Source organism: Lynx rufus, unplaced genomic scaffold (assembly GCF_022079265.1).
Source record: "Lynx rufus isolate CCGP_SWC_20201006 ecotype Redwood Valley unplaced genomic scaffold, mLynRuf1.p SCAF_18, whole genome shotgun sequence".
Classification (NCBI taxonomy): Eukaryota; Metazoa; Chordata; class Mammalia; order Carnivora; family Felidae; genus Lynx; species Lynx rufus.
In genome coordinates this window covers 22,984,396-23,011,444 of record NW_025814832.1, presented here as the reverse complement: position 1 = coordinate 23,011,444, position 27,049 = coordinate 22,984,396, and the positions used below count along the sequence as shown (strand labels likewise).

The window sequence follows — 27,049 nt, the reverse complement described above, 5'->3', positions numbered from 1 at the left end:
ATATCCCTTCCCAACGTTGAGTTTAGAGGATAAACAGAAACGTCCTTTGGTCAACCAGGCAACCAAGGGGTTAAACCTCAGCCACCTGATGGATTCTGGGGGTTTCCTTCCTCTACTTCAGAAATTAAAACGAACGGGAAGGGAACGGGAAGGGAAATTCTGCCCAAGGTAAAGATGAGAACCGTTAACTTCAATTGTCAGGCTTCAGCCCCAAACAAGAATGGCTGCCCACGTCCACAAAAGGTGCCAATCCCCTGACTAAACATGGCTGGCCCGGGTTTCTACCACCGCGCTACTTTCTGCCCAATTCTAAAATGGCGCTCACTAGCCTCACCAGAAGGAGCGAACCTCCCAGCACCCTCTCTGGCCCGTAACGTCAGGTGACGCGAGCCCCAGCCGGAAGTGAAGGAAAAAGCGCCTCAGCCCGCGGCGCCTGCGCAGAAGGGTCTAGACGCTGTGAAGCAGGAGGCACTTGGGATCGTCCGCAGGATTGGGACTGCTACAGAGGCCGCCACGGAGCCCGCCGGAGCCACCGTTCCTGCTGCTGCTGCCGCCGCTGCCCGAATCGGAACTGTCGGGCCGCAGCCGCCGGCAATGCCGCGAAGGAAGGTGAGAGGAACAGGACAGAGGGATGGCGGGTGTCTAAGGACAGTCGACTGAGCAACGTGACGCAGTTGGCCACGCCTCACGGTGGTTGGGTGCCAACTTCCCGCTTCCCCCAATCTAGCTCAGCAACCCTCTCTTCTGTCCATACCCGACAGAAAAATGTGGGCCCGATCCTGGCCTCGGCCTATGCTTGCAACTATTCCCGCCCTCTGCTTGCCTGGCTCGGAGGCGTTCTTCTCGGTAATTGGTCGCTGAAACGCCTGGAAGCGTATTGATTGGCTGGTGACACCGCCCATTTGGGTCCAACGGTCACCTCCCCGCGTGCGGGGGCGGTGTCGGGGCCTGGCCCTACAGCTCTCCGACTGGCTGTAGAGAACGATCCCTCCTCTCTTGATTGGCTAGACTTGGCAGTCTGTCCCGTGGGGGCGCGGCGTAGCAGTAGCGCGATTGGGGGGCACGAATCCCCGCCCTTCCGGCCGGGGATGCTGATAGGTGCATGGGCGGGGTTTTGGAGCATCCTTCCTCTCCAGGCGGGGGGCACAACAAAGCAGAAGACTGGGTGGTAGAGAACCAGCGCCCACTCCCTAGGGATCCCGCTCAGGCCCTTTTGCATCTAAGACTTTTTTTTTTTTTTTTTTTTTTTTTTTTACTTAGCTGCTCATTTGGATAGCGGCCAGAAAATGCAGTTCGTAAAGTCAAAAACTTTCCACAATTAGATAGGATTTATAAGGTCACCTAGGGACACCCCCATCCCTTTTCTTTGCAGCTGAACAAACAGAGGCCTAATGGAGTGCCCTAAGCCACTCCCATTAGGCAATAGCAGAGCCTGGACTACAGAACAAATCTAATTCAACAAATGTTTATCGACTGCTTGCTACTGTGCTAGTTGCTGGGGATTCACAAATTAATCAGACATGATCCCTGGCTTAAGGAGATCACAGTCTGATGGGGAAAACGGACATATAAATAAGTGTAGAAGGAGCTAGTAAATTCTCTACGTGGAGGTATATACAAAGTATTATGGGAGGGAAGTAAGAGAGCGATTAAGTCTGCTCTGGAGTAAGATGGGAAGGAGGTTGGTGAAAGCCAGAGAGAAGAGCTGAATTCCAGGGTCAAACCAGGAAGGGATGGTCAGGGATTCAAATAACGGGATAACTGGACTAGATGACCTGTAGACTCCCCCTTCATCTTATGACTCTGAAGTCTCTGCTCATTTCTGGGCAGTTTACCCTTGAAATATTTGGAAAGCTGCATGGTGTTCTTGCTTATTTCTGCAGAAATCTTTTTTTTCACAGAGGTTTTCAAATAAAACATCTGAACCTTTTATTTTCTTCTAAAATGGCCTACATTGGTAGGTGGTATTTATTTATATGAAGGCTAACCAAATGCAGGAATAGTGTTGGTGCCTTGGAATAGGTCCACAGTCCCTTTTCTGCAGTTCCCAAATACAAAGAGCTTTTGAAAATGTAAGTGTTTTTAGTAACTTATTTGGTGGCAAAACCTGTCCTAAACTATCCTGAGACTACTTATAGGTTTTGTGTGTCTGATTTGGTGCGATTGTTTCTATATTCTGCTGTAGAAATATTAGTGTGTTTGATTATGGAGTGTTACTTGAGGGATATATGCAAAGTCTTCCCTTTCCAAAAAGCCAAAAAGTTAGGAATTTCAAGCACAACTGGCCCTAAGGGTTTTGGATAAAAAATAGAGGACTTGTGGTTTGAGGCTTTGTATTGTTTTCTAAGCAAATGCTCTTTCCTTCCTGGCTTAGTAAAGGGTGTAGCGGTAATGCTCAACCGATAAAAGTTATCTTTATGGCTAATCATCTTCAGGAGGCTAAAAATTGACAAATGATTATTGAAAAGATGATAAAATCTCTGTTCTTAGATATTTACAAGTCTTCACATGCAAGCCGCTTTTTTTTTTTTTTAAAGCACTTTCAGCATTCACGTGGAGAAACTTCGTAGATAGATAACATAAGAAAGAAGAACTTTTAGTCTTTTCCTTTAAGTTCTCTTGGCATCAGAGTTGTGGACCCTGGTATTTTGAATTAGTATACGGTTAAAAAAATGTGATGGCTGTTCGTGGAGACTTTGAACAAAAGCTACTCCAAAGTTAAAAGGGGTCTAGCGCTGACGTTTTTCTCCCCACCGTGGACTCGAAGTACGTAGTTACGTCAGCCAGACCATTTCGAATTAGGTACTTTTATTTCCAGTTTGTGGTACTGACCTCGAAATGTACTTGTTTCAGAATTAGTGACAATAAAGGAAGAATTAATTCTCTTTTTTATTTAACCAAGGTGCATTACTTGCAGGTTGTTCCGTTTAATGCCTTAAATAAAGGGAATTTGGCGGGGGAATCCTTTCTTAGTGTTTTCAGTATCATAATTCATTTTATTTCCAGTGTTAAGACAAACCCACAGAGTAAATGCTTCTGTGCTAATGTCTGGATCTATGGTGTTACAGAGGAATGCAGGCAGTAGTTCAGATGGAACCGAAGATTCCGATTTTTCTACAGATCTCGAGCACACAGACAGTTCAGAGAGTGATGGCACGTCCCGGCGATCTGCCCGAGTCACCCGCTCCTCAGCCCGGCTGAGCCAGAGTTCCCAAGGTATAAGCATTCATTCTTCCTGACCGTGCCTCATAGCCACCTCGCTGGTCATCATATTCTTGTGTGAATGTGGAAACTGGTCCTTTGGCTTGGTGTAGATGACAAAATCTGGTAAAATGCAGGGTCAATGCCTGCAGAAGTATCAGGTTCTTAAAAATGGTTCTGCTGGGGGTTGTCCAGTTTGTAGACCCAAAAGAACTATATCTGATACAACGACTGTGTGGCGCGTATATGTCTTAAGTCATTTAACTTTTGTTTAGAATAATAGTTTTTCCATGAGTAAAATGGGAAGACCATATTTTTACTTTCTGTTGGAATGGCTTAGACTTAGGCATTTGAAATAGTCTCTTGAACTTGTTTTTGGAGGAGGTTCAATACTTCTAAATACTTCCATAACTTATATGTAATTCTGTAACGTGGTCAGACATGATTCATAGACATAAGTAGTTGCATCCAACTACTTTACAGTTGTAAATTACCCAGAAGTTGGCTTTGGTAGTAAAGAATAGAGGACCTCCGTGTTGGAAGGCAGTTTGAAGGTTCTCTAGTGCGATTAGCCATCTGGGCTTTGATTTAGAAGGTACCCCTCATCCCTCCTGGTTCTGCTCTGGGATTCATTCCCTGGGGAGGAAAGAAAGTTGCAGTTAATACAAAAAGCTAATTATCAGTAGCTGATGAGAGATTAAGGGGGAAAATTTTGTAATATGCTTCAAGCACTTAAATAGTGCAGGTCTAGTTACTGCTTTAGGAGCACGATGCAAAATGAGAGAAAAAACTCAGTTTTTCAAGGGAGAAAACGAGAACATTCTCAACTGTTCCTGACTTTATTTTTGTATTTAACATTTCAGCCAAAGTATAGCTGTTGTCTTTTTGTAAGTTTGTAAGTTTTGTAAGATTCTCAATTTGTAAGTTTTAATTTTTTTAGCATATTGGGAATACCGATAAAAAACTACTGTAATTCAGATACTATGCTATGTATTGGAATGCCATGATAGAAAAATCATAGTTCCTGCCCGTAAGGAGCTCACAGTTCAGTGTGAAATATAGTATGTCAGCTGATTGTAGTAATGCATTGTGGTTAAGAGCTCTGAGATGTTTGTATAGCATATTATGGAAGTTCAGAGCTGGGCCGGTCTCCAAGATGGAAATCTTAAAGGATCTGCTAGGAATTTACAAACTGAAAGGTGGGAAAACATCATTTTAGGTAGAGAGAACAGTATATGTAAAGGAAAGGGAGTAATATTCTCACAGAGCGTAATTGGCTGTGCCCTGGCCACCTGAAAGTTGAAAATATTCCAAACAGCTAGGAAATAACTGGGTCCTGGGTCACTTCTTAGTTGTTCTACTTCATAACTATGGAGTCGGACAACGCCTAGGGGCATCATTCACAATGTAGTCTGTGTAAGGTGGCTCTCTCTAAAGCAAGATATAGACCCTATTATGAATTGGTGAGTCCCCTGGAGGCGTGTAAACTGATAACCTAGCTGTGTGCTTTTTTTTTTTTTAACCCAAAAGTTTGAGAATTTCACTTTTCTTCTTTGCAGAATAAGATGTACATATCATCTTAGGATCTTTTGTTGTTTAAAACACGCTTTAGTTTCAGCTTTGAATCTTTTTCTAATTCTTTTTTCAGTGTCATCAAATTAGAGATGTGAAAAGGCTGCTGGGTGATTCAGAATAGTTTTGTTATCCAAAAGAATTTCAAAAGCTGTGTTCTTGCCTTACCCTTCATGAATCCATTATGACTTTGCTTCAGAGTATCAGACAGGGTAATCAGGAAGAACACAAGAGATGTCTGAAGAAAGGAAATACGTGTATTGTTCTACCTTTAGAAGTAGAGTTCCTGTTTGATGGTGGGTTGGAATAAGGAAAGAAAGAGACGTTGCAGCTAATACTTAGAAAGCTATAGATCTGGGTACCAGGGATTACATTAAACGTTTTTATGAATTATCTTACTTACTTCTCACAACAAAGGTGAGGAATGTACAAATAATTTACTTTTTTTTTTTTTTTTAATAGTTCAGGGAAACAGGCCTGGAGAGATGAATTTGCCCAAGATGTTATAGCTAGTTGGTACGGTGCAGGGGAATTGAATGGGAGTCAGTTTTGATTCCAGAACCTAAAACTATTAATTCTGTACTATATTGGATTTCTATGCCTGATCTAGTGTCTTTAGCTTCCATTTTATTTAATAAAATAGACATTTTAATGATTTGTTGGATTTTGTGAAATACGAAGAGGAGGGCACAGGTGGTAATAAGTCATATGGATGAGAAATAAAACAAATTTCCTTCTTTTCTTTTTAATTATTTTATTATCTTTTAAAATTGGGGATCAGATTCCAGCCCGGTTCGAAATTTGCAATCTTTTGGCACTGAGGAGCCTGCTTATTCTACCAGAAGAGTGACCCGTAGTCAGCAGCAGCCTACCCCAGTGACTCCAAAAAAGTACCCCCTTCGGCAGACTCGTTCGTCTGGCTCAGAAACTGAGCAGGTGGTTGACTTTTCAGATAGAGGTGAGTGAGTATAGTATGAATTGGTCAGTTACAGAGAAGATCTGGTCAGTTTCCTCTTAAGGAAGGCTTGGGGCCACTGCAGGTAGATGCCTGATACTGACGAAATTCAGCTAGGTAAATGCTGTTTGCCGGATTCCTTTCTTGAATGTCTTGCTGAGGACAGTTTTGCTCTAGAGTACTCTTGAAGTTTACAGTCTCTGGAGTATATTGGGTTGGACCTATAACAGGCAAAAGGGACTGTGGCCCTCTTACCCACAGATGAGGAAGGCCTAAACCAGATTTTCTTACGTTCATGCTTGTCTGTCCATTTATCTCTGAAATTCTGGGGAGAGGTGACCTTCGGTAATGGGGGATGGCGAGCTGTGGTGATCGTGATTCACCAGCCCAAATCAGAGGCCTTAGCGCATGGCTTATAGACTGGGGAGCGTCTAGTCTGCCAACACGCTCAGTTGGTTTGCTTGCACAGGGTTCCCATTTTTATTTTTTATTTTTTCAAAGTTTGCTTTGAGAGAAAGAGAGCACAAGCAGGGGAGGGGCGGGGGGGGGGCTCTTAAGCACGCTTCACGCTGTCAGTGTGTGGAACCTGATGTAGGGCTTGAACCCACGAACTGCGAGATCGTGACCTGAGCTGAAATCAAGAGTCAGACACTTAATCGACTGAGCCAGCCAGGTGCCCCACTGTGTTTACACTTTTAAAAGTTTGTTGCCAGCATTTGAAAATACAGAGATTTCATATAAAAACCTGAGTTATTAGTTTCCTTTAAAAAATGCAAATCTCCGGGAACATGAATGAGGTAACCCATTCACTCACAGTATTGACTAGAGCGGAATAGTAGTTGTCTCCTTGAGATGGACAGTTGGGTCTCTGTTTGGCCTTGCCCAGCTCCTATAGGCATTTGGTTTACAACCCGTGATTTATAATCTACATTGTTAGATTACTCACAAGCTATCTCGAGAGCCAAGTTCATTCACACTCACACACCAAGCCTGTCATCCATTTCTCTTCCATCCTGTGTGTCTCCTAGGAGTGGAATGGGTTATTTTATTTTATTTTATTTATTTCATTGCATTTTTATTTTTGCTTTTTGAGAGAGAGGGAGAGAGAATGAGAGTGCATGCGTGCGTGTGCTGTCCAGTGTGGGAGGGTCAGACGGAGAGGGAGAGAAAGAATCCCAGGCAGCCTCCATGCCCAGTGAGGAGCCTGCGGCGGGGCTTGATCCCATGACCCTGGGATCATGACATGAGCCAAAGTCAAAATTTGGACACTCAACCGACAGCCAGCCAGGCGCCCCTGGATGGTAATTTTAAAGAAAAATTTGCCTCCATCTAGTTTTGATTATCCATGGCTGGGGGTCTGTGAGGAACACAGATAAGTGAAATGTATTGGGGAAACTCCAAACTTAATTGTAGTCAGAATGTAAAGTTGCACAAAGGAATGATGTTAGTTTCTGTTCATTTTCATTTATAGCAGATAAGTGGTTAGAAGTTACTGGTTAAACGATAGAGGATCTGGAAAGTCCATAAACTCTTCTGAATAGTAAACCTCAAACAAATGAACTTCATTCATGAGCTCTACCAATTACTTTTGCTTTAGAAACTAAAAATACAGCCGATCATGATGAGTCTCCACCTCGAACTCCAACTGGAAATGCACCTTCTTCTGAGTCTGACATTGACATCTCCAGCCCTAATGTGTCTCACGATGAGAGCATGGCCAAGGACATGTCCCTGAAGGACTCAGGCAGCGATCTCTCTCATCGCCCCAAGCGTCGTCGCTTCCACGAAAGCTACAATTTCAATATGAAATGTCCTACTCCAGGCTGTAACTCTCTAGGTGAGTGCGCCCAGCTTCACGATGCCTGTGTTCTGTGCTTCTCGCCCTCTGGACTTATGCTCCTGAAGAAATGTTCTGTGTTCCCTTGTGACCTCGCTCCTTAGGTTCTTCAGTGGTGCTCAGAGTATCACTGGGTTGCCCACTTGAATATTTTTGCTTCTTGGCCTGTTGTCCGTCCATAACAGATCTGATTGCAAGGAAATTAAGTGGGATGCACCGTTCTGCTTATTGAGAGCTTCCCCCCGTGAAAAATTTCCTCCTTTTTCCTGCAAAAAACAAAACAGAGGACCAGTTACCTTCAGACAACTCATTGTATGGCGCGTAGTTCAAATTCAATGAGTGTAAGCTAATGCACAACACCGGTTGTGCGGCCACAGCTGTTAAGGAAGTGAGAAAAACAGATTTCTTGTTGCGTGGCTTGAAACTAAAAGGGCACAGAGGAGACCCCGGCCTTTTGTGACTTCAGTGGTTTTAGGTCTTGTGTGCTTAATCAATACAAACCAGACAAGTATTTCTTCTCAGATAAATGAGTATGTCTTTGTTTTCTTATGACCTTGACTCCTGGCTGACAGATTCTTATAGTGGTTTAAACCTTATTAATTCTCCTTAGGTGAGCTTCAGTGCACATGTTGGGTGTAAGTTTTTGTCTAGAGTTGGAAGGTGCTGACTTGGAGATCACAAGCATTTCTCCACCGGGTCTACTTCTCAAATTTGTGGACTTTTGAATGTGGCCATCAGGTTCAGAAAAGGTAGAACAGAGTGAGCTGCTGCTTTGTGGGCCCACAGTATGTTTTCCCTAGTATTTAATTTATTTGGATCTTTTCCGGGTCTTGGCACTGGTTTCTCAGATAATTTGAACTCAGAATGCACAGAGCGTAAATTCCCCTGAATGTCATACCAGCCTTCGCTCAAAGAAGCTAATTGGTTCAGGCCTAAATCTGTTTCCTTGCGCAAATAATGAAAAAGTAAGACTAGACCTCATAAACGCCAGTGTTTAAGAGCTAGCTAACATGCTCTAAGAGGGTAAGGGGATCGACTTGCCACACAGCAACGAAAGGGACTCCAGCACTGCTGGTCACTGTCCGTGCATCCCTAAGTTGTTCCCTTTATGTCGTGTGTTTAATTAGCTATTCAGTATATAGTTATTGAATGTTTGCTATGTACTGGACACTGTTTTAGGTTCTGGGGATGTAGCTATGAACATGTCAAAGTTCCTACCCTCACGGAGCTTATAGTCTAACTGGGAAGGTCAAAACAGGTAGGTGTACAATAGGTCAACTAGAGATCATTTTCTGAAGGAAGATAAGATAGTGCTGAGGGGGCAAGTAAGGTGTTATGCATATGTACGGCCATGCACACCCACACACACACCAGTGCAAAGGGTATGGGACGGGAGAATGCTTAGGCCGTTTGAGGCACACTTAGGGGCCACTATGCCCAGGGCGGAGCAGCCACAGTGGACAGGAGGAGGTGAGGTCAGAGTCGGGCCTGACCGTGTGTTATCTTTGCTCAGTACTTAACCCCCTTAATGGAGTAGATGAGCGGATAAATACAAATCTGTTGCATCAGAGAAAGTTGACTTTGAATTTTGGTGTTAATCTGCTGGCAAAGTTTGAAAAGTGTGAACCTGAGCTTCCAAAATTATTTTTGATAAGGCGGCACCCGGCTGGCTCAGTCAGTAGACCATGTGGTTCTTGATCTTGGTCGTGAGTTCAAGCCCCACATTGGGCAGAGATTACTTAATAAAAAAAAAAAAATCCGTTGCCAAAATTACTTTTGATCCTGTTCCACTCTTTATGTTTGGGAAAATAATGTCGTTAATTTGTGTGTGTGTGTGTGTGTGTGTGTGTGTGTGTGTGTATAATTTTGGTATAAAAGTATTATGTGCTTGTACAAACTTACAGGCCCTGAAATGAGTAAGTAAAAGTTCTCCTTCACTCATATCCTCAGATATAAAACTATTCTTGGTAGTTTTTTATGAATGCTTCTAGTAAGTTTGTGTGTTTGTGTGTACGTACGTACACATGTATATGTACATATATTTCCTTTTTGTTATTCACAAAAGGGAAAATACAGTGGTTGGTTTGGCATCTTGGGTATTTTACTTAGGGTTCCATCTATTTTTTTTTTTTTAATATATATATATTTTTAACGTTTATTTATTTTTGAGACAGAGAGAGACAGAGCATGAACGGGGGAGGGTCAGAGAGAGGGAGACACAGAATCTGAAACAGGCTCCAGGCTCTGAGCTGTCAGCACAGAGCCCGACGCGGGGCTCGAACTCACGGACCGCGAGATCATGACCCGAGCCGAAGTCGGCCGCCCAACCGACTGAGCCACCCAGGCGCCCCGGGTTCCATCTATTTAAAAGAATACAGAGCATTCCAATATACTGAAAGCTTATAAATTAAAAAAAAAATTTTTTTTTAATGTTTATTTATTTTTGAGAGAGAGAGAGAGAGAGACAGAACATGAGTGGGAAGGGGCAGAGAGAGAGGGAGACACAGAATCGGAAGCAGGCTCCGGGCTCTGAGCTGTCAGCACAGAGCCTGACGTGGGGCTCGAACCCATAAGCCACGAGATCATGACCTTGAGCTGAAGTTGTACGCTTAACCGACTGAGCCACCCAGGCACCCCTAAAGCTTATAAATTTTTTAAATTGTACAGTATAAGTTGACTTTAGATTTCTCATTTTTAGCTACTTTGAATATTACTATAGTGGATAGTCTTGTACGTATGTAGTTTGATGTCTTGCTAGAAAACCTGTGGAATAAATTTGTAACAATAGAATTGCTAGATCAATAGATTAGCTATCCTATTTATAAAACTTTTAATATAGACTCCTTTGATTGGTTTTAGTTTATTTATTATAAACTAAGACATTTGAATAATTTACTCAGAAGATATAGATGAATAATATCTTAGAATTATCTACAGAAATATTTTTTAGAAATAATCTACAGAAAGAAGACTTTCTAAAACATGGATGCTTTACATTTTGTACATGGTGTTTGATCACTGAGGTTAGTTTTTTGTGTGCAAGATAAATTGAACAGATCTCTAAAATCACATTTTTAATAACACAATCCTGGAGAAATGGCAGTCCGCATAACATGTATTAATTCCTGTCTCTCCCAATACGTGAACTATTGTTCTTTAAAGCTTACTTTATAAATCATATATGATTTTTAAAATCCCATTGTCTCTATTACCCAAAGGTTTTATAAGCTTTTTGGTTAAAGAGACGTATAAAAAGGAAGTAATGTTCAGTTCCCTGTGTGTTTCCCAAAACCACATGAAAAATTAAAAAGTGAAGAGATACCCCTTTAAAGTGAGCTTTTTGTATTGTTAACTCCTCACGTTATCCCCTCATAAGAAGGAGCTTTGTGCTAACTTGTGCCTATGTATTTGTGTTACAGTGGTGTATTAGTTTCAGGTGTATGATACAGTGACCCAGCAATTCTATACATTACCCAGTACTCATGAAGCTAAATGTACTCTTGAACCCGTTTATCTGTTTCACCCCTTTCCCACGTGCCTTCTGTCTTTGGCGTCACCACTTTGTTCTCTGTATTTAAGAGCCTGTTTTTTGTTGTTGTTGTTGTTGTTTGTTTGTTTGTCTCTTTTTTTCTTTGTTACTCTGAAACAATTCCACTTATGAGTAAAATCATATGGTATTGGTCTTTCTCTGACTCACTTATTTCACTTAGCATTATGCCATCCATATTGTATAAAATTTTTTTTTGAGTTTATTTGTCTTGAGAGAGAGAAAGCACAAGTGAGGGAGGGGCAGAGAGAGAGGGAGAGAGAGAATCCCAAGCAGGTTCCGTGCTGTCAGCGTGGAGCCCGATGTGGGGCTTGAACCCACGAGCCGCGAGATCATGACCCAAGCTGAAGTCAGACACTCAACCTGCTGAGCCACCCAGGTGCCCCTATACCATCCATGTTGTAAATGGCAAGATCTCATTCTTTTTTATGGCTGAGTAATATCCCATTATTAAAAATACCATCTATTAAAAAGTCTGATTACAGAAGCCTAAATCTTTAAACAAAATCAGCCCCCTTCCAAAAAAATGAATATATTTAATCTGATTCAAAATTATCAACATATGTTTATTTGCAGAATAGAAGAGTCCATTTTCTTTTTCATTTTCCAGAAGTTTCTTTCGATTATTGAAAGAAGTTCAATTCGGATTGGGTAGCATTGCATCATAGAAAGGAAGGAGCACTTGGTATACGTATAACTTGATAATTTAGCAACGGAAAGTTAAGTTTCACCAAAAGAAAATGTTTCTGTTTGTAATCTTATTCTTTTTATAAATATATGGCTTTATGATTTTTTAGAATTTGAGAAATACATTATCAGAACAGAAGGAACTGGGGCGCCTGGATGGTTCAGTCAGTTAAGTGTCCAGCTCTTGACTTCGGCTCAGGTCATGATCTCACAGTACCTGGGTTCGAGCCCCGCATCCGGCTCTGTGCTAACAGCACAGAACCTGCTTGAGATTCTGTCTCCCTCTCTGTCTCTCTCTCTGTCTCTGCCCCTCCCCTGCTTGCTCTCTATCTCTCTCTCAAAATAAGTAAAAATAAAGTTTAAAAAAAAAAAAAAGAACAGAAGGAACTACAGTTTATATTGAACATACACAAGTATGTTCAACGATTGCCAGATCCCTCCTGTGGCAAAAAAGAATTCATCAGTGGGTGCAAGTTATGGCCCTGGCAGCACTTACTTTTGGTGGATTCAATCTGTGATCAGATACATACTGGATAGCAATGATACAGCCAAATTACACAGTTGTCCTATAGAAAACTTATCACTTTGGGGCACCTGGGTGACTCAGTTGGTTGAGCGTCCGACTTCAGCTCGGGTCATGATCTCATGGTCTGTGGGTTCGAGCCCCACATCGGGCTCTGTGCTTGACAGCTCAGAGCCCAGAGCCTGCTTCCGAATCTGTGTCTCCCTCTCTCTCTGCCCCTTGCCTGCTTGCTCTCTGTCTCTCCCTCAAAAATAATAAACATAAAAAAATTTTTTTCACACACAAAAAAACCCACGTCACTTTATGAGCTTAAATCTTCTGTCTCGAGATTAAGTTTTTTCCTCTTTTAACAGGACATCTTACAGGAAAACATGAGAGACATTTCTCCATCTCAGGATGCCCGCTCTATCATAACCTGTCCGCTGATGAGTGCAAGGTAATTGTATTCATTATTTGACTCTATACTTAATCTAGTTGAGTGCTTTTCCGTTGCCAGGCACTTGGCTAAACACTGGGGATACAATGTGAACAAAATAGGCAAGGTCCTTTTTCTTATCTTCCAGTGGAGGAAACAATAAAAATACAGCTGGGTTTTTTAAAGAAAGATTTAAACAGATAAATAAAAGAATTACAGTATGTAATGACTGCTTCGAAAGAAATTAATAGGGAGATCTGGAACATTTGGAATATCATCCTGTGTGCATTGATATTTTCCATTGAAAATTGACTTCGACGAGGCAGGGACCTTTTCCACGAGGAATTAATTTGCCTAAATATGTGATCTCAGTATTTGTGCATTAAGTTCTCTTCTCGTGAATCTGTGAAGACATTTTGCTCTTTAAATTTTTGCATGATTATTTTCCTTTGGCTCTGTTTCCGCAGAATACGTTTCCTTTTTGTTACTCTCGGTCACACCCACTCTTGGCCAGTTTTTGTCTTAAATTCTTGAAAAATATAGTCCTACGTAACTTTTGGGATTTGGGGGTGATGGGTTTAGGAGAGCCTAAGATCCTATTTTGTGGGCTCCTGTATTGGCTGCTGCTACCAAGGATGAAACTAATAATGGGGAAGCAGGAGTTGCAAACACGCTTAATTAAATGCATTGCGTGGGTAGTGTTTGGACAGGTTATCCAAGCTCATGGCATCAAAGTATTAACTGTTCCTGTGGTTGTTATTTTCTAACAACGCCAAGGTCACAGATTTATTCCTGTCTGAGCCAGTTTCATCCTAAGAAAAATGAGAATCCCTAACTAACAGTAGTTCTTTCCGATTCAGGAATTTGTCCTCTTTTTCTTAACGAGACCACACGACGGGAAGCTTCTTTACATGTTTAGTCTTTCAGCAAAGTAGTAGACTTTGAAAGCTTGCATGGATTTCAAGGTTGAAGACACTGTCATTTTTCTTTATTCCAAATCTCTTGTGTAAGCAGGCTCATTTCTTCTGCTCTGTGTAAGAGTGAGTGGTTGGTCTGCCCATTATCTTCCCATTAGTCTGAGACCAGATCCCAACAGGAGCAGCTCTGCCGGTATCTGCAGCAGAAGCCGACAAGGCTTTGGGTCTTTCGTTCTCTGAAAATAACCGTGATCTCTTTTTTTGGGAGTTGTCCTCTACCTCTTGACTTTAAATATCGTGATCCGATACTAAGCGTGGTCTCGCATTGACGTCTTCCTCGGGTACAACTTTCAAAAATTGTTGGCTTGTAGCAATGTGAACGAGTTACCTTAAGCAATTTATTTTTAAAAAAGAAAAAGAAAAATGCCAGTTTGGGGAAGAAAGTTCTGAAGAAAAGGAAAGCATTTCCTGAATTTTTCCTCTGTCGTGTTTTCTTCTTTGCAAGAGAAAGCAGGCTCAGCATAATCCATCTTGACTACTGGAACTTGGACGATCCAGAGAATTTCTGAAGGATATAGGTTTTTATTATATTTAGAATCCCAAGTGGAAGAATTATAGACTAACTCCTCCCCTAAATTGAAAGCTCTGTCATTTTTTTTTTTAATTTTTTTTTTAACGTTTATTTATTTTTGAGACAGAGACAGAGCATGAGCAGGGGAGGGTCAGAGAGAGAGGGAGACACAGAATCTGAAACGGGCTCCAGGCTCTGAGCTGTCAGCACAGAGCCTGACGCGGGGCTCGAACTCACGGACCGTGAGATCATGACCTGAGCCAAAGTCGGCCGCTTAACCAACTGAGCCACCCAGGCGCCCCGAAAGCTCTGTCATTTTTTTTTTTTTCTTTTTTTTTTGCTCTGTCATTTTTAAAGTACTTGCCTATATGTGGTCACTCTGAGTTTCCCAGTGGACAATTGCAATCAACGTTAGGACCGTTTTTATTCAGTTCCAGATTGCTGTGCCAAACACTGTGACAGATATCTGTGGGTTCTGTGAATGCAGTAAAAGACTGCGTTCGAGGAGCTAACGTTCTCGCAAGGGGAGGCAAAACACATACAAACTAATAAGTGAAGAAGAATTTCAAGCAGTGATAAGTGCTGCGAGGAACCAAAAAACTACAAATACAGAGAATGGCTGTTTGGGGGTGACGGGGATACGGCACTGCTTCCGCTTGGGTTGTTCAGGAAGACCTCCTGGAGGAGTTGGCATCTGACCTGAGACGTGGCTGATGGGCAAAGAGACGGTTGTGTCCGGATCTAGGAGGAGAGACGTTAAGTGGAAGGACGAGCAAACACAGAGGCCAAGAGGTGGGGGTAAACGCCTGGGTTTGAGGGACCAAGAGTAGGCCAGCGTGGCTGGAACGTGATCGGGAATGCGGAAGCCGGATCCAGATCATGAAGGACCTGTTAAGGCCTTGGCGTTGGAAGTGCGTCTTTACTGTGATGGCGGCGGGACGCATTTGGAGGGCTTTAGCAGAGGTGTAATAGAATTTTCACGAGCACTTTTTAAAAGTCACGGCTGGTTCGTGGTGTGGAGAATGGACTGGAGGGGGCAGGCGCTGACCCAGGTAGACTAGTTGGCAGACCGCTCTGAGCTCAGGCAGGAGCTAGTAGCCCGGACTGGCGTTGTATCAGTGGAGATAGTAAGAATTGATTGGACTCGGGATATGTTTTGGAGGGGAGCAGCCTGATAGACTTGCTGATGGATTTTGTGACGCGAGGTGTGAGACAGAGAGAAGCAACGAGGGCGACCTTCTCGTTTCTGATGTGGTGAGTTGCTTAGAAAGCGTTGCTGTTGATAGACGGAATGTTTGGGAGGAGCTGATCTGTGGGAAAATGTCAGTCATTGTGTTTTGACCTGCCGAGTCCTAGTCCTAGCGTGAAGTTGAACAGGCGGTGGGATACGAGCCCTCTCCTTCCGGGAGATGGTCCTGAAACGGTTGGGAGAGCTGATGTGATCCGTCTTAGGATCACCCGACTCCAGAGGTCAGTTTCCCTATAGACTTGACCCCGGATGTCTACCCTTTCCCTCGCACTTCTTCGCCCTGTGTTTGCACTTCCTCACGGTTTCTTGTTTCTTATCCACTGTACGGTGAGAAGGGTCCAGGCTCAGAGTCCTCAGACTGAATTAAAATCTTAGCCTTACCACCAGTCAGTGGTCTTGGTTTCACTTCTCTGACTCTAGTTTGTGGCTGAGGAAACAGACTGTGATGCCTGCCTCACCTATGCTTGTAGAGATTGTGCTAATAAACGCGAAGACCCTTTGAAAGTGAAAGTGCAACGTAAATTCAAGGGATGACCATTGTATTCTTATGCTTTCAGTAAACTTAGTCTTAGAAGCAGGTGGATTTATTGACGTTGTTGATGGTTTCAGGTGAGAGCACAGAGCCGGGATAAGCAGATAGAAGAAAGGATGCTGTCCCACAGGCAAGATGACAACAACAGGCATGCAACCAGGCACCAGGTATGGGCCTTGTTAAACTCTGGCCGCTCACAGTCTGAGAGCCAAGTCTGGGATCTCCTCTGCCCCGTTAATGGTCTTTAGGTCTATCTGTGCCTCTCGTTCCCTGTGGTATTTCTAAATAACTGGTCTTCAGTCATGAACTCAGAAGCGTTTTTGTTTTGTTTTGTTTTGTTTTTCCAAAGAGTAAAATTTCGTGAAACAAACACCTCTGCCTCATAAATGAAGGACTCGTGCTATTTATGATAATGATAGTAACAGTGATAAAAGATAATCCTCATTCTTTGAAAGATACACTTGCTGCTCTGTTTCCTCACTTTGCATCTACGTTTTAGCCCTTTGTTACTTTCAAACCCCTTCGCTCTGCTGGCATGTTTCCGAGGTCACCGGTGACTTTTCCTTAGCATTTGACACTTGTTGGTCATGTCATTTCTCTTCCATTTCTCTCTTCCCTTGGACTCTTAGACGCTGCTTTGCCCTAATTTGTCTACCTCTTTGAACGTTCGTGCTTGTTGATTGCGCTTAAATTCCTAGTTCTTCCACGAATGCCTTTGGTCTTTGGTCTTGCTGTTTTTCTGCCTAACTCTGTGCCTATACCAAGAAGAAATTCTGCTTATCCTTCAAGGCCTTCAGCACCTCTCAGCTGTGGTAGGAATTCTTCCCAGATCTCCTATCAAGAATGAATTTCTTCCTCATCTGTTCCATCGTAATGTTCTCAGAAGGCTGGTTTAGCCTTTATCACAGTTCATCATACGGATGTCTGTTTTTGTGGTTAGACTATAGGTGGATAGCAGAGGAAGGCATGGTGAGGAGGGAGAAGTTTGGGTTTGGAGCCAGACAGATCTGGATTTGAATACTGTCATTCTGTGACTCTACCTGTGTGGTCTTGGGCAGGTCAGCTAACCTCCCTAAACTTTCTGTCCTTGTAACACACCTGGCATTTTTTTGTTAATAACAATGAGTGAAGAAGAATACCTACCTGGTAGGGTTGTCAGCTAACAAAATACCTATATCCCCAGTGCTTGGCAGGTAATACGCACTCTGTAAGTGGTAGCTCTACTTTTTTTCATTGTCTGTCTTGGGTTCTAATCTTTCTCAGTGTAAAAATTGTATTCCTTCTCGTATCAGTACTGGGAAAACAGTAGACGTTCAATAAATGCTTACTGAATTGAAATCATCTTTATTTTATTCGTGTTGCTCTGGTGGAGACGTCCCTCCTTAATATGTGTTCTTTTGGGCTTAATATTTAAAATAAATATGAACTGCCTGTAACCACGGTGTTCAGGGAACGCAATTTGGAATTTTAAAATTGCCGTCATAGGCATAGGGTGGCCCTCACACATCTGGCGTTTTTTTCTTCCCTGCCATGTTTTGTTTTGTTTCGTTTCATTTTGTTCTTCATTTTGAAACTTACTGACATAATGAGCTTTCTGGCTAGCTTCTCAGTTTTCTCCTTCCTTTCAGGCACCAACAGAGAGGCAGCTGCGGTATAAGGAAAAGGTGGCTGAACTCAGGAAGAAAAGGAATTCTGGGCTGAGCAAAGAGCAGAAAGAGAAATACATGGTGAGAAAACGTTGACCATTGGCATGAACTCTTGTAATTGCATGTGATTGCTTTTGGTTTCTAAACTCTGCTTTTCAGATTTGCTGTAAACGGTTAAATTTAGCCCCTTGAACAAATACCAAGATATTGGAGATGTCTGTATAAGGAAAAGTATTCCAACTGAGTGAGAGTCTGTGTATTTTTAATGGGAAAACAAAATTCCTACATGATAAAGAGTATTAATTGGGGGATGTATTCTATATAATAAGATTTCTTTGGTAGTATTTTAATTTTTTTCTAGTTTTAAAAGTAATGCACATTTGTAATAGGGAATACAGACCAATTAAGAAAAGTACAGGGAAATAGGGACGCCTGGTTGGCTCAGTCAGAAAAGCACCTGACTCTTGATCTTGGGGTTGTGAGTTTGAGCTCCACATTGGGTGTAGTGGTTACTTAAAAGTAACCACAGTTAGCGTTTGGGGGGAGAGCCTCCTGACCTTTTCTGACCTTTTACATAATGCCTTATTTATGTCCTTCGGATATTACTGTAAGTACAGCTTTGAATTTCTGTGTTTTCACTTAAATGGTTTGAACTAATTTCCTCAAGTTCATGAAAAATTCTTTGAAACATTTTTGCATAAAATTTAAAGACTTATTGTAAATGTGATACATGAATATATGTAATTGATAAAGATTTATAAACGTGTTCACAAATGCGTACTATTGAAAATACCAAAGGGCACCTGGGTGGCTCAGTTGGTGAAGCATCCGACTTTGGCTCAGGTCATGATCTCGCAGTTCATGGGTTCGAGCCGCATGAGGCTCTGAGCTACCCGCCTGGAGCCTGGAGCCTGCTTCAGATCTTGTGTCTCCCTCTCTCTCTGCCCCTCCCCCACTTGCACTCTGTCTCTCAAAAATGAATAAACGTTAAAAAAAAGAAAAAAGAAAATACCAAAAATACAGAGAATAAAAATCACCCTCTTAGATGTAACCCCCTGGGTGTTTTGCTGTGTGATCTCTGGGTCTTTTTCTGATGTTTATTTTTTCATGGAATTGGAATTTTGGCTTCTTGAGTCATCAGACTAGATGGGTTGTGAGTGCTTAGACAGCGTGGCTTCACTAAGGCCAAAACGTGCCAAACTACGTATTTACTTTATTTGGTGGTCCTCCCTGCCCTGAGAATGAGAATCTTATGAATAAATGGCAACAGCCAGTAGGAGATGGATGGTGGGCTAATTTGTAGCTAAACACCTACACCAGACTGTTGGGTTTGTAGAGGGAAGGCTCTAGTATGAGGCTGACTGCTGCTTCCCTTGGCCTGGTTCAGGGCTTTTATTCACATGTTGGGTAGATGGGGCATAAATAATATGGTGATAGCATTTATCGAGTGCTTGTGTGTTAGGTGTTATGGTTATGTTGTTCCCATCATTTCTAGGACAGCCCTCTATGACGGATGGCGTCTTACCTATTTCGTAGATAAGAATGGAGAGGTTTAGAGAGGTAATTTGCCCAGAAATCACATGGGTATAAGGAGTGTCCGAAGGAAAAGCTCCTGAAATTTATCTTACAAACATCTACTTTGCAATAATTTGAGCTAGGTGATGGGGACCCAACCTTCCTGTTAAAAATGCTGGGTAGGGTATTTTTTTTAACTTAAAAAAAGATGTGTATGAAACTAGAAGAAATACTTTTAATACTGAGAACCTAAATCGTAGATAACAGAGTCCGAATTCAAAATATACTGGTCATATGGGCCCAGAAGAACCTGAAGAAATTGTAATAGCTTCAAGATATTGGTGAATGGTTTTTTCATATGCTAATATGTGTGTGACCTCTATAATGGTCTCCCTAGGATGAGCCATCCACTCCACTTAACAACCATTATCTCCTATTCTCTGGGTGGGAGGTGGAGTCTAGGATCAAGTGGGAAGGGCTAGAATTGGAGGTTTAAAAGGGAAGTTTCCCTCGTGCCCTTCCTTTCCTGCGCAAGGATACTTTACTATCATGGTGAGATTTGATACTTATTAAGAACTGGGTTATTTTTATGCTTCGGGTTTTCTATGAATATTGCCTCTTTCTTCTTGCTTAATATTTAGTAAAATGTTTTTTAAAGAGGCCATCCTCTTTTGCCTGTGCACTTGGGCTGGAGATCTGAGTCGGGAGCTTTGGGCCTTTGGCAGACCGCAGTGGGTGCAGTGACTCGGGACAGAATTTACCAAGGACTCCTTAGCGCAGCTAACCCTTCCCCTTTGCAGCTTTCCCTTTCAGTCTAAACTCTCAGACTCTGAGTGTCAGAGATTTGGTTTTTTGTTTTTTGTTTTGTCTAGGAATGTGTAGTGTCTTTGGGTTTGTTATATTTTTATTTATTTGTACTGTCATGCACATTTTCAGATGAAGAAATGGAGGCATAGAATTCTGATCCTCGAGGTGCTCATTTAGAGATAGAAGAATGAAGCTCCTTTTTGAAGGTGTAGGAGCATTTTCTTTCTAGATTCATTAGGGTGGATAGTGGTGGTTTTTGGCATTAACCTGATAGTGCGTCTTACGCTCAATTCCTGGTGCCGAGTATAATGCCTGGCATATAGTAGGCACTAAGTAAATAGCTTATAGTTGTGCTTGGCCCTCTGGTTGGCATCAGTTGAAATAGATGAAGTTCTTAGAAGCAGAGAGAATCACGCTCTGGCTATTTTCCTAGGAACACAGACAGACCTATGGGAATACTCGGGAACCTCTCTTGGAAAACCTGACTAGCGAATATGACTTGGATCTTTTCCGAAGAGCGCAAGCCAGGGCTTCAGAGGATTTGGTGAGTATGAAAACCTTCAAGCTCTGGACCACTTGGGAAGGGCACGTGGGACTGCCAAGAAGAATGATCAGCCATCAGTTGGCCAGGAATTAAACAAACGTACTTTGCCGCTTGAATCTCTTCCCCCTCCCCCAGCTATCCAGCTTCGAGGTGATCCACCCCATTCATAGTTAAAATTAATTACCCCTCCTCCCTTCTCTTTCCTTTGCCTGATGGGTTTTCTCTCTCCCTTTCACCTCCCGGAAGGACCAGTTCGGGTGTGGAGGTATTGAGGCTGGTAAAGACAATAGGTGCCCCTGGGTCTCAGTTGGGTAATTTGCAATTCTGAGAGCCTCTGGACTGGTTGGTGAGCCTCTCTGTTCTCTTAACCCCCTCCAGGAACTTGGCTTAGGCTTAGCAGTTTCTTCAGCCCTTCCAGGCTAGCTCTAAAAGAACAGTGAAGAGGAATAATGGAAAAGACTGTAGGTGGATATTTTAGAAAATTCAGCGTTGACCTAGCCAAGTTTCATACATGAAGCTGGTTTTGTGTTCTGCTTTTTATTTACAGTTAGTTTTACGCGTAGTTTTGATACCCTAGGCAGAATTTTCAACAACTTTGCTTTTTAAAACTGTGGTACCTCTGATTTAACAGATTGAATGTGTTGAGGGAAACTTAGCTTAAAACCTGAACATCCTGTTAAACCCTTTTTTTTTTTTTTTTTTAAATTTTATCAAACACTTAATTTACAAATCCTCCTATAGACTTATTGGAAACTTAGAGGAGGCAGGGTTTGGTAGCTGCCCTGGGCTGGGCTGGGTTGGGCTGCTGTGCTATGGCTGGCTTTCTCTGTTCTGCTCCGGAACAGAGCATTCCCTAGGTTAGTCTGTTTCACCGCTCTCCACCTGGTTATGCTGACAAATTCTAGCGACTGAGTAGAGATAGATCCCCAAAAGTATTTTCTACTTTATCTGGAGTTTAGATTACAGAATTAAAGCACCCGTCCATGTTTCAGGAATGTTTTTTTTCTCAGGGACCGAGGTTGAGAGGATGGCCCCCTATCCCAGTAGATTTCTGTCCCAACGATCCATAAGCTTTAGAAGCAGATCTCAAAGCACATTCTAGATACTCTCTTCTGTTTCATTTTAGAAGTGTCCAGTAAGGGTGGGGCATTTGCATTCTTGGTAGATTGCTTTAAAATTTGGTTTGGTGCAGGCTGGTTAAAAACAAAATTTTACCAAGGACTTGTTCTGAGGTTCAAGAGACAAGGCCTGGAGCATGGTAGGGGGGAGCAGAGAAGCCGCTTGCTGTCTGTTGAGACCTGTGCCAGGGGCGCCTGGGTGGCTCAGTCGGTTAAGCGTCCGACTTCAGCTCAGGTCACGATCTCACGGTCTGTGAGTTCGAGCCCCGCGTCGGGCTCTGGGCTGATGGCTCGGAGCCTGGAGCCTGCTTCCAGTTCTGTGTCTCCCTCTCTCTCTGCCCCTCCCCCGTTCATGCTCTGTCTCTCTGTTTCAAAAATAAATAAATGTTAAAAAAATAAATAAACTATTTGAATCCTTTAAAAAAAAAAGAGAGAGACCTGTGCCAGGCAGTGTGTAGACAGGAGTATTCTAGAAGCCTTCCTGATTATCCATGCCCAGGTAGGTAGCCCTCCATAGTGCAAATTTCTCGTGAGTTAGAAGCCAGTTCTATTTTTCTCCTAGCCTAGTGTGGTAGTATGCATAGTAAGCTAACTACGGGTTTTTTAATAACAAAGATGATCAATTCTAATCTTCTGACTTTGGATTTCTTCTCCACACTAGGAGAAGTTACGGCTGCAAGGCCAAATCACAGAGGGGAGCAACATGATTAAAACAATTGCTTTTGGTCGTTATGAGCTCGATACTTGGTACCATTCTCCCTATCCTGAAGAGTATGCACGATTGGGACGTCTCTACATGTGCGAATTCTGTTTAAAATACATGAAGAGCCAAACGATACTCCGCCGGCACATGGTAAGTTGTCCGGGTCCGCAATCATGATGGTGATGAGCTTTGGAGCTCTAGATATTGCTGTCTATCTGGATGGCCTTTATCCATGCATCTCTCCGTGGTCCATAGCAATGAGATAAAGGCATAGGAAATTGAAAGCCACATTTCAGGGTTGGGGGATTCAGCCTGTGGCAAGGTGTGCTGTGTGGCACCTGAAACAACTGATGTCCCTTAACCACATCCTGTCATACACATTGCCTGCTCCTTTCTGTTTCTCCTTGAGATATAAATGACCTGCCTGCAGTTTTTATGTGTCCCAAGCTAGATGAAAACAAATAGACTTCATTAGATTGACTTCATTAGACAGAGCAAGGACAACGTTGACTCACCTTTGTATATCCCTAGCAACCAGTGTGGGCAGTAAATGCCCAGTGACTGTTGAATGAATGCTTATTTAAAGGAGGCAAGTTATGAAATTTACAAAATGGGTCCTTTGGTGCCTTCTCAAGTTTAGTGCTTTCTGGTTCCTGAACATTGTCCTTATTTAAATAGGAACAAAGACATGACACTCACTTTATTGGTTACTAGATATTTTGTAGCTTGAAGCCATTTTTCTTTCCCTAGTTGTGGGGTGAAAAGTCTTGTCTGAAACATGGGAATTTCTGGGAGCAGAGATGGGGAAAGACTGGAGCGTTTCCGGCAGGGAACCTTCCTCTCCCTGTTTCTGCAGTCACAGCATATTTGGCTCTAAAACCTTTCAGGGTGTCTTTTCTTCTGTTCCCTCCCCCCTTATTTTCCAGGATTTCCATATGGCCAGCATCTACAACCCAGGGTTTCTGTCTTTCCACTCTTCTCCCTAGTTGGGTTGGGGGATAACTGCATTTTTGTGTTCCCATCGCTGAACACGTGGTCTGTAGTGTTGTGGCCCAGAACCGCCCCTGTGAATTAAGCCATTCAGACCCCTGCACGCTTGACTTCGGGTAGAGAGGGACTGCTGGAGAGATGGGCAGGACTGGTGGAGACACCAGTGTGGGGAGAGGGTGGGGAGCGGTACCAGAAGGCCTGGTCTCCAACCGTTGTAGACCATGAGAAGCTAAAATGCCGTGCTGCTGCGTGAAAGTAAGGCTGGTATTTTTATGGATGTGAACTTCTTACCATTTAAGTCTTTCTTCCTTTTTGTTTGTGGTTATTTAGTGGCATTAACCAATGAAGTAGTCAAAAAGGGCAGGAAATAGTAGTAGAAGGGTAAAAAAAAGGGTTTGGATAAATCTGAAGGTCAGGTAAACATTATGTGTATTTGAGGACCTCCTGCATTAAGTGAGGTGCAAGAATCGAATTTCCAGAAATGAAAACCTGTTTTCGTCCACACCTCCTCTGATTCCCATTGCTTTAGGGGTAATCACTGATGTGGGCCTTCTTTGGCCTTTTGGCCAAGAGTTTGGCTTCTGTTTCTAAACAAATGAGTGTCACACTAATTAGGTTATTGGAAAGAGCCAGCGTGAATAAGGAGGTGGATATAGGAACAGACTGGGTGGAGCTTTCTCGAAGTAATTCCAATTAATACTTGGATTTACATGTGACCAATTGGGCCATGATTCTTGAGTTGACCAAAAGTCACAATAAAACTTGGTAGAAAATGTTCCACGTGCATGCGCTTCACATAAAACTTTTCAAAAGAATTCATCCATGTACAGCAATGGCTGACAGCCTGCATTAAATCGGTTAAGAGGGGCACCTGAGTGGCTTAGTCCATTGAGCGACTGACTTCAGCCCAGGTCATGATCTCAAGGTTCGTGAGTTCGAGCCCTGTGTCTGTGCTGACAGCTCAGAGCCTGGAATCTGCTTCAGATTCCGTGTCCCTCTCTCTGCCCCTCCCCTGCTTGTGCTCTGTCTCTGTCTTAAACCTTAAAAAAAAAATTAGATCTATTAGCCATTGAAGGTGAGGGAAGGAGGGGGGGGTTACATTGTGCCCCCTTGTGGCCAGGTGCCCATCTACCCCTGCAGTTTCTTGTTGCTTGACTTTTTTTTGTCCTTTTTTTTTTTTTTTTTTTTTAAAGCCACAGAAAGGACTTGCTCCTCCTATTCCTTATATACCAAAGGGAACACTTTGGTGTGGGGGTAGTTTTTATTACAGGCCTATTTTCTGATCTGAAAACAAGACTAATGGCTAGGTGGTAGCAAAGTTTACTGGTAAAGGTGAACGTCAAGTATTCTTGCCCTTACTTAGCAACTCTAAGCTGCTGGAAATAAGCTGCTTAAGAATTTCCTGTTGGCACAAGGCGTTTTATAATAAGGGTATTTTTTTATTTATCTGTCTTTTACGTAGTAGATGACTTTAATCTCCTGGGTTGAAGCAGGGCCAGACTACCATCTAGAAATCTTGTTCTAAACTGCTATAAAAATACCATAAAAAAATTACTATGATTTTAGAAGACTTTAATTGTTTTACTGAAACAGAAACTCTCTCTTGCTGTACCTTCTCAAGTGTGTCAGCTGTCTGTCCTCTCCGCTAACTAAAGTTTGACATGTGATTCATTTTCCCTCTTGAGCGGTAGTCTTGAGCGGAAAGCTTGTTTCCCTGATATGAATTCCGTTCTCCTGCAGGCTAAATGTGTGTGGAAACACCCACCCGGCGATGAGATCTATCGCAAAGGCTCCGTCTCTGTGTTTGAAGTAGATGGCAAGAAGAACAAGGTAAACAGTGGTAGGAGGGGCGGCGGTGGCGGTGGTGGTGGTGGTGCATATTCACAGGCTTCAGAAGGCGTGTGTTTGGTCTCCATCTCGCCCTGTAAAGAAGATAAAGTTCAACTATTGACCAAAGTACACTTGCCGTTTCATCAGCAATAACGATCTTTAATTTTAGGCCTTTATCTGATAAGTGTAGGAGTCGCTGGCCCACACATGAATTCTGTTTCTCGGTTTCCAGATCTACTGCCAAAACCTGTGCCTGTTGGCCAAGCTTTTTCTGGACCACAAGACATTATATTACGATGTGGAACCCTTCCTGTTTTATGTTATGACTGAAGCGGACAACACCGGCTGTCACCTGATTGGATATTTTTCCAAGGTCAGCAGGATCTGGAGATTAAGAAGCTAATGGCCACAGCAGGGGTGATTGATGTTGGCATATGGGGACCCAAATCACTGACAAGGAAGAGGCAGTACCCTGGACAGTGATGACTGCCCTTCCCTTGTAGGGGCGGGGGCTCGGAAATCCATGTATCAAAGGTTGTTTAATGAAAATATGCAATTCTTTATTGAAAGCTTCTGGTTTATTCATTTCTGGACTTGTGGGCTGGAGCTGCCTATTAATTATTGGCCAAGGCCCTGCCTGCTAACCCTTAAAACCCACATTTTGTAGTCAAGCCAACCCTCCTGGCTCTGCCCTCTGTTATTAGCCTAAAACCAGGAATATATTCCTTTTGCCTGGCTTTCTAGCTGGGCTCTTTTCAGTGATAACCCCACTGTGCCTTTGAAGACCGAAGGCCAGATTTTGCTTAGGACTTTTTAATATAAACTTTATTGAAGTGTAATCCACATACCATACGAGTCACTCATTCAGAGTGCATACTTAAGTGGTTTTTAGTAGAGTTGTGCGGCAACAGCACAGGCCCCACTGTTTTCGTTACCCTGGCGAGAAACCCCTAAGCGACATTCCACATTTCCATCCAACCCCTCCCAGCCCTCTATCTCTAGAAGTGTGCCTCTTGTGAACATTTGACATAAGTGGAATCCTACAGAATGTGGTTTGCTTGTTGACCAACCCCTTCCAAACTGGGGGCTTACTGTTTGGGGTCTCCCTCCTTTCCAGTGGGCAACCCCCTTTTAAAAAAATTGCATTTACAGAGGGTTGCCCAAGACCAACTCAGCAGTCGAAACCTCAGACCTCCTTGCCTTGCGCTGTGACTATAAAGAACTCTGAGTCCGCCCCCTGAAAATGAGACTGATCCCAAGAGCTAGGGAAACCCTGGGATTAATGGCTTTGGCCATACCTAGTAGGTGTGGACGTAACAGCTGTGAGCCTGCCAGCCACTCCCCGGGACTGGTTAGCCAGATATTTTGCCAGTGCCTAATTCTGAATCTGTGGGACCGCGCACCCCTCTGGTTCCAAACCCTCGTGACCTGCTTCCATCTGTTTGCTCTTGATTTCAGGAAAAGAATTCATTCCTCAACTACAATGTGTCCTGTATCCTTACCATGCCTCAGTACATGAGACAGGGCTATGGCAAGATGCTCATTGATTTCAGTAAGTGACACTGCTAAGGCCCACGCTCCACAAAGGGCGGGGGCTGTGGGAACGTTGTCATCTTTCTGTCCTGTGGTCCCTGTAGTTCTGGGCAGGCATGTAGCAAGTGAATGAATACGTGGAGAAAAATCTGAGCAATTCCGGCCAGCCTGGTATACAATGAACCTTCATTGGACCAACCCGGAGTTGGTACCAGAGTTGGTACCTCTCGCTGAGGAGAGCGAGAGGATAGTGAAGTAAGCTTTTGAGGATTATCCCCGTTTGAGGCTTAGGAACAGCACATACGTGCATAAGGCTTCAAATCTGCTCCTGGATTAGGGATTTCGGTTTTGTAAGGC

At 43.0% G+C, this 27,049-nt stretch overlaps 1 protein-coding gene across 2 annotated transcripts in view; it reads left to right on the top strand.

Annotated features, from left to right (window-relative positions):
• The first annotated feature begins 457 nt into the window (after positions 1-457).
• KAT7 (lysine acetyltransferase 7) overlaps positions 458-27,049 on the top strand; it is a 32,023-nt gene continuing 5,431 nt past the window's right edge. The window contains exons 1-12 of one of the 2 annotated variants that reach the window (XM_047081058.1): positions 458-609; positions 3,069-3,216; positions 5,555-5,731; positions 7,326-7,565; positions 12,676-12,758; positions 16,084-16,173; positions 17,635-17,733; positions 20,408-20,518; positions 22,298-22,489; positions 25,070-25,159; positions 25,392-25,532; positions 26,618-26,711. In XM_047081058.1, the coding sequence (XP_046937014.1) occupies positions 595-609; positions 3,069-3,216; positions 5,555-5,731; positions 7,326-7,565; positions 12,676-12,758; positions 16,084-16,173; positions 17,635-17,733; positions 20,408-20,518; positions 22,298-22,489; positions 25,070-25,159; positions 25,392-25,532; positions 26,618-26,711 (1,480 nt within the window). In that variant the 5' untranslated portion in view covers positions 458-594. The remainder of the gene's footprint in view (positions 610-3,068; positions 3,217-5,554; positions 5,732-7,325; positions 7,566-12,675; positions 12,759-16,083; positions 16,174-17,634; positions 17,734-20,407; positions 20,519-22,297; positions 22,490-25,069; positions 25,160-25,391; positions 25,533-26,617; positions 26,712-27,049) is intronic. The other variant, XM_047081059.1, reaches the window with a different exon arrangement.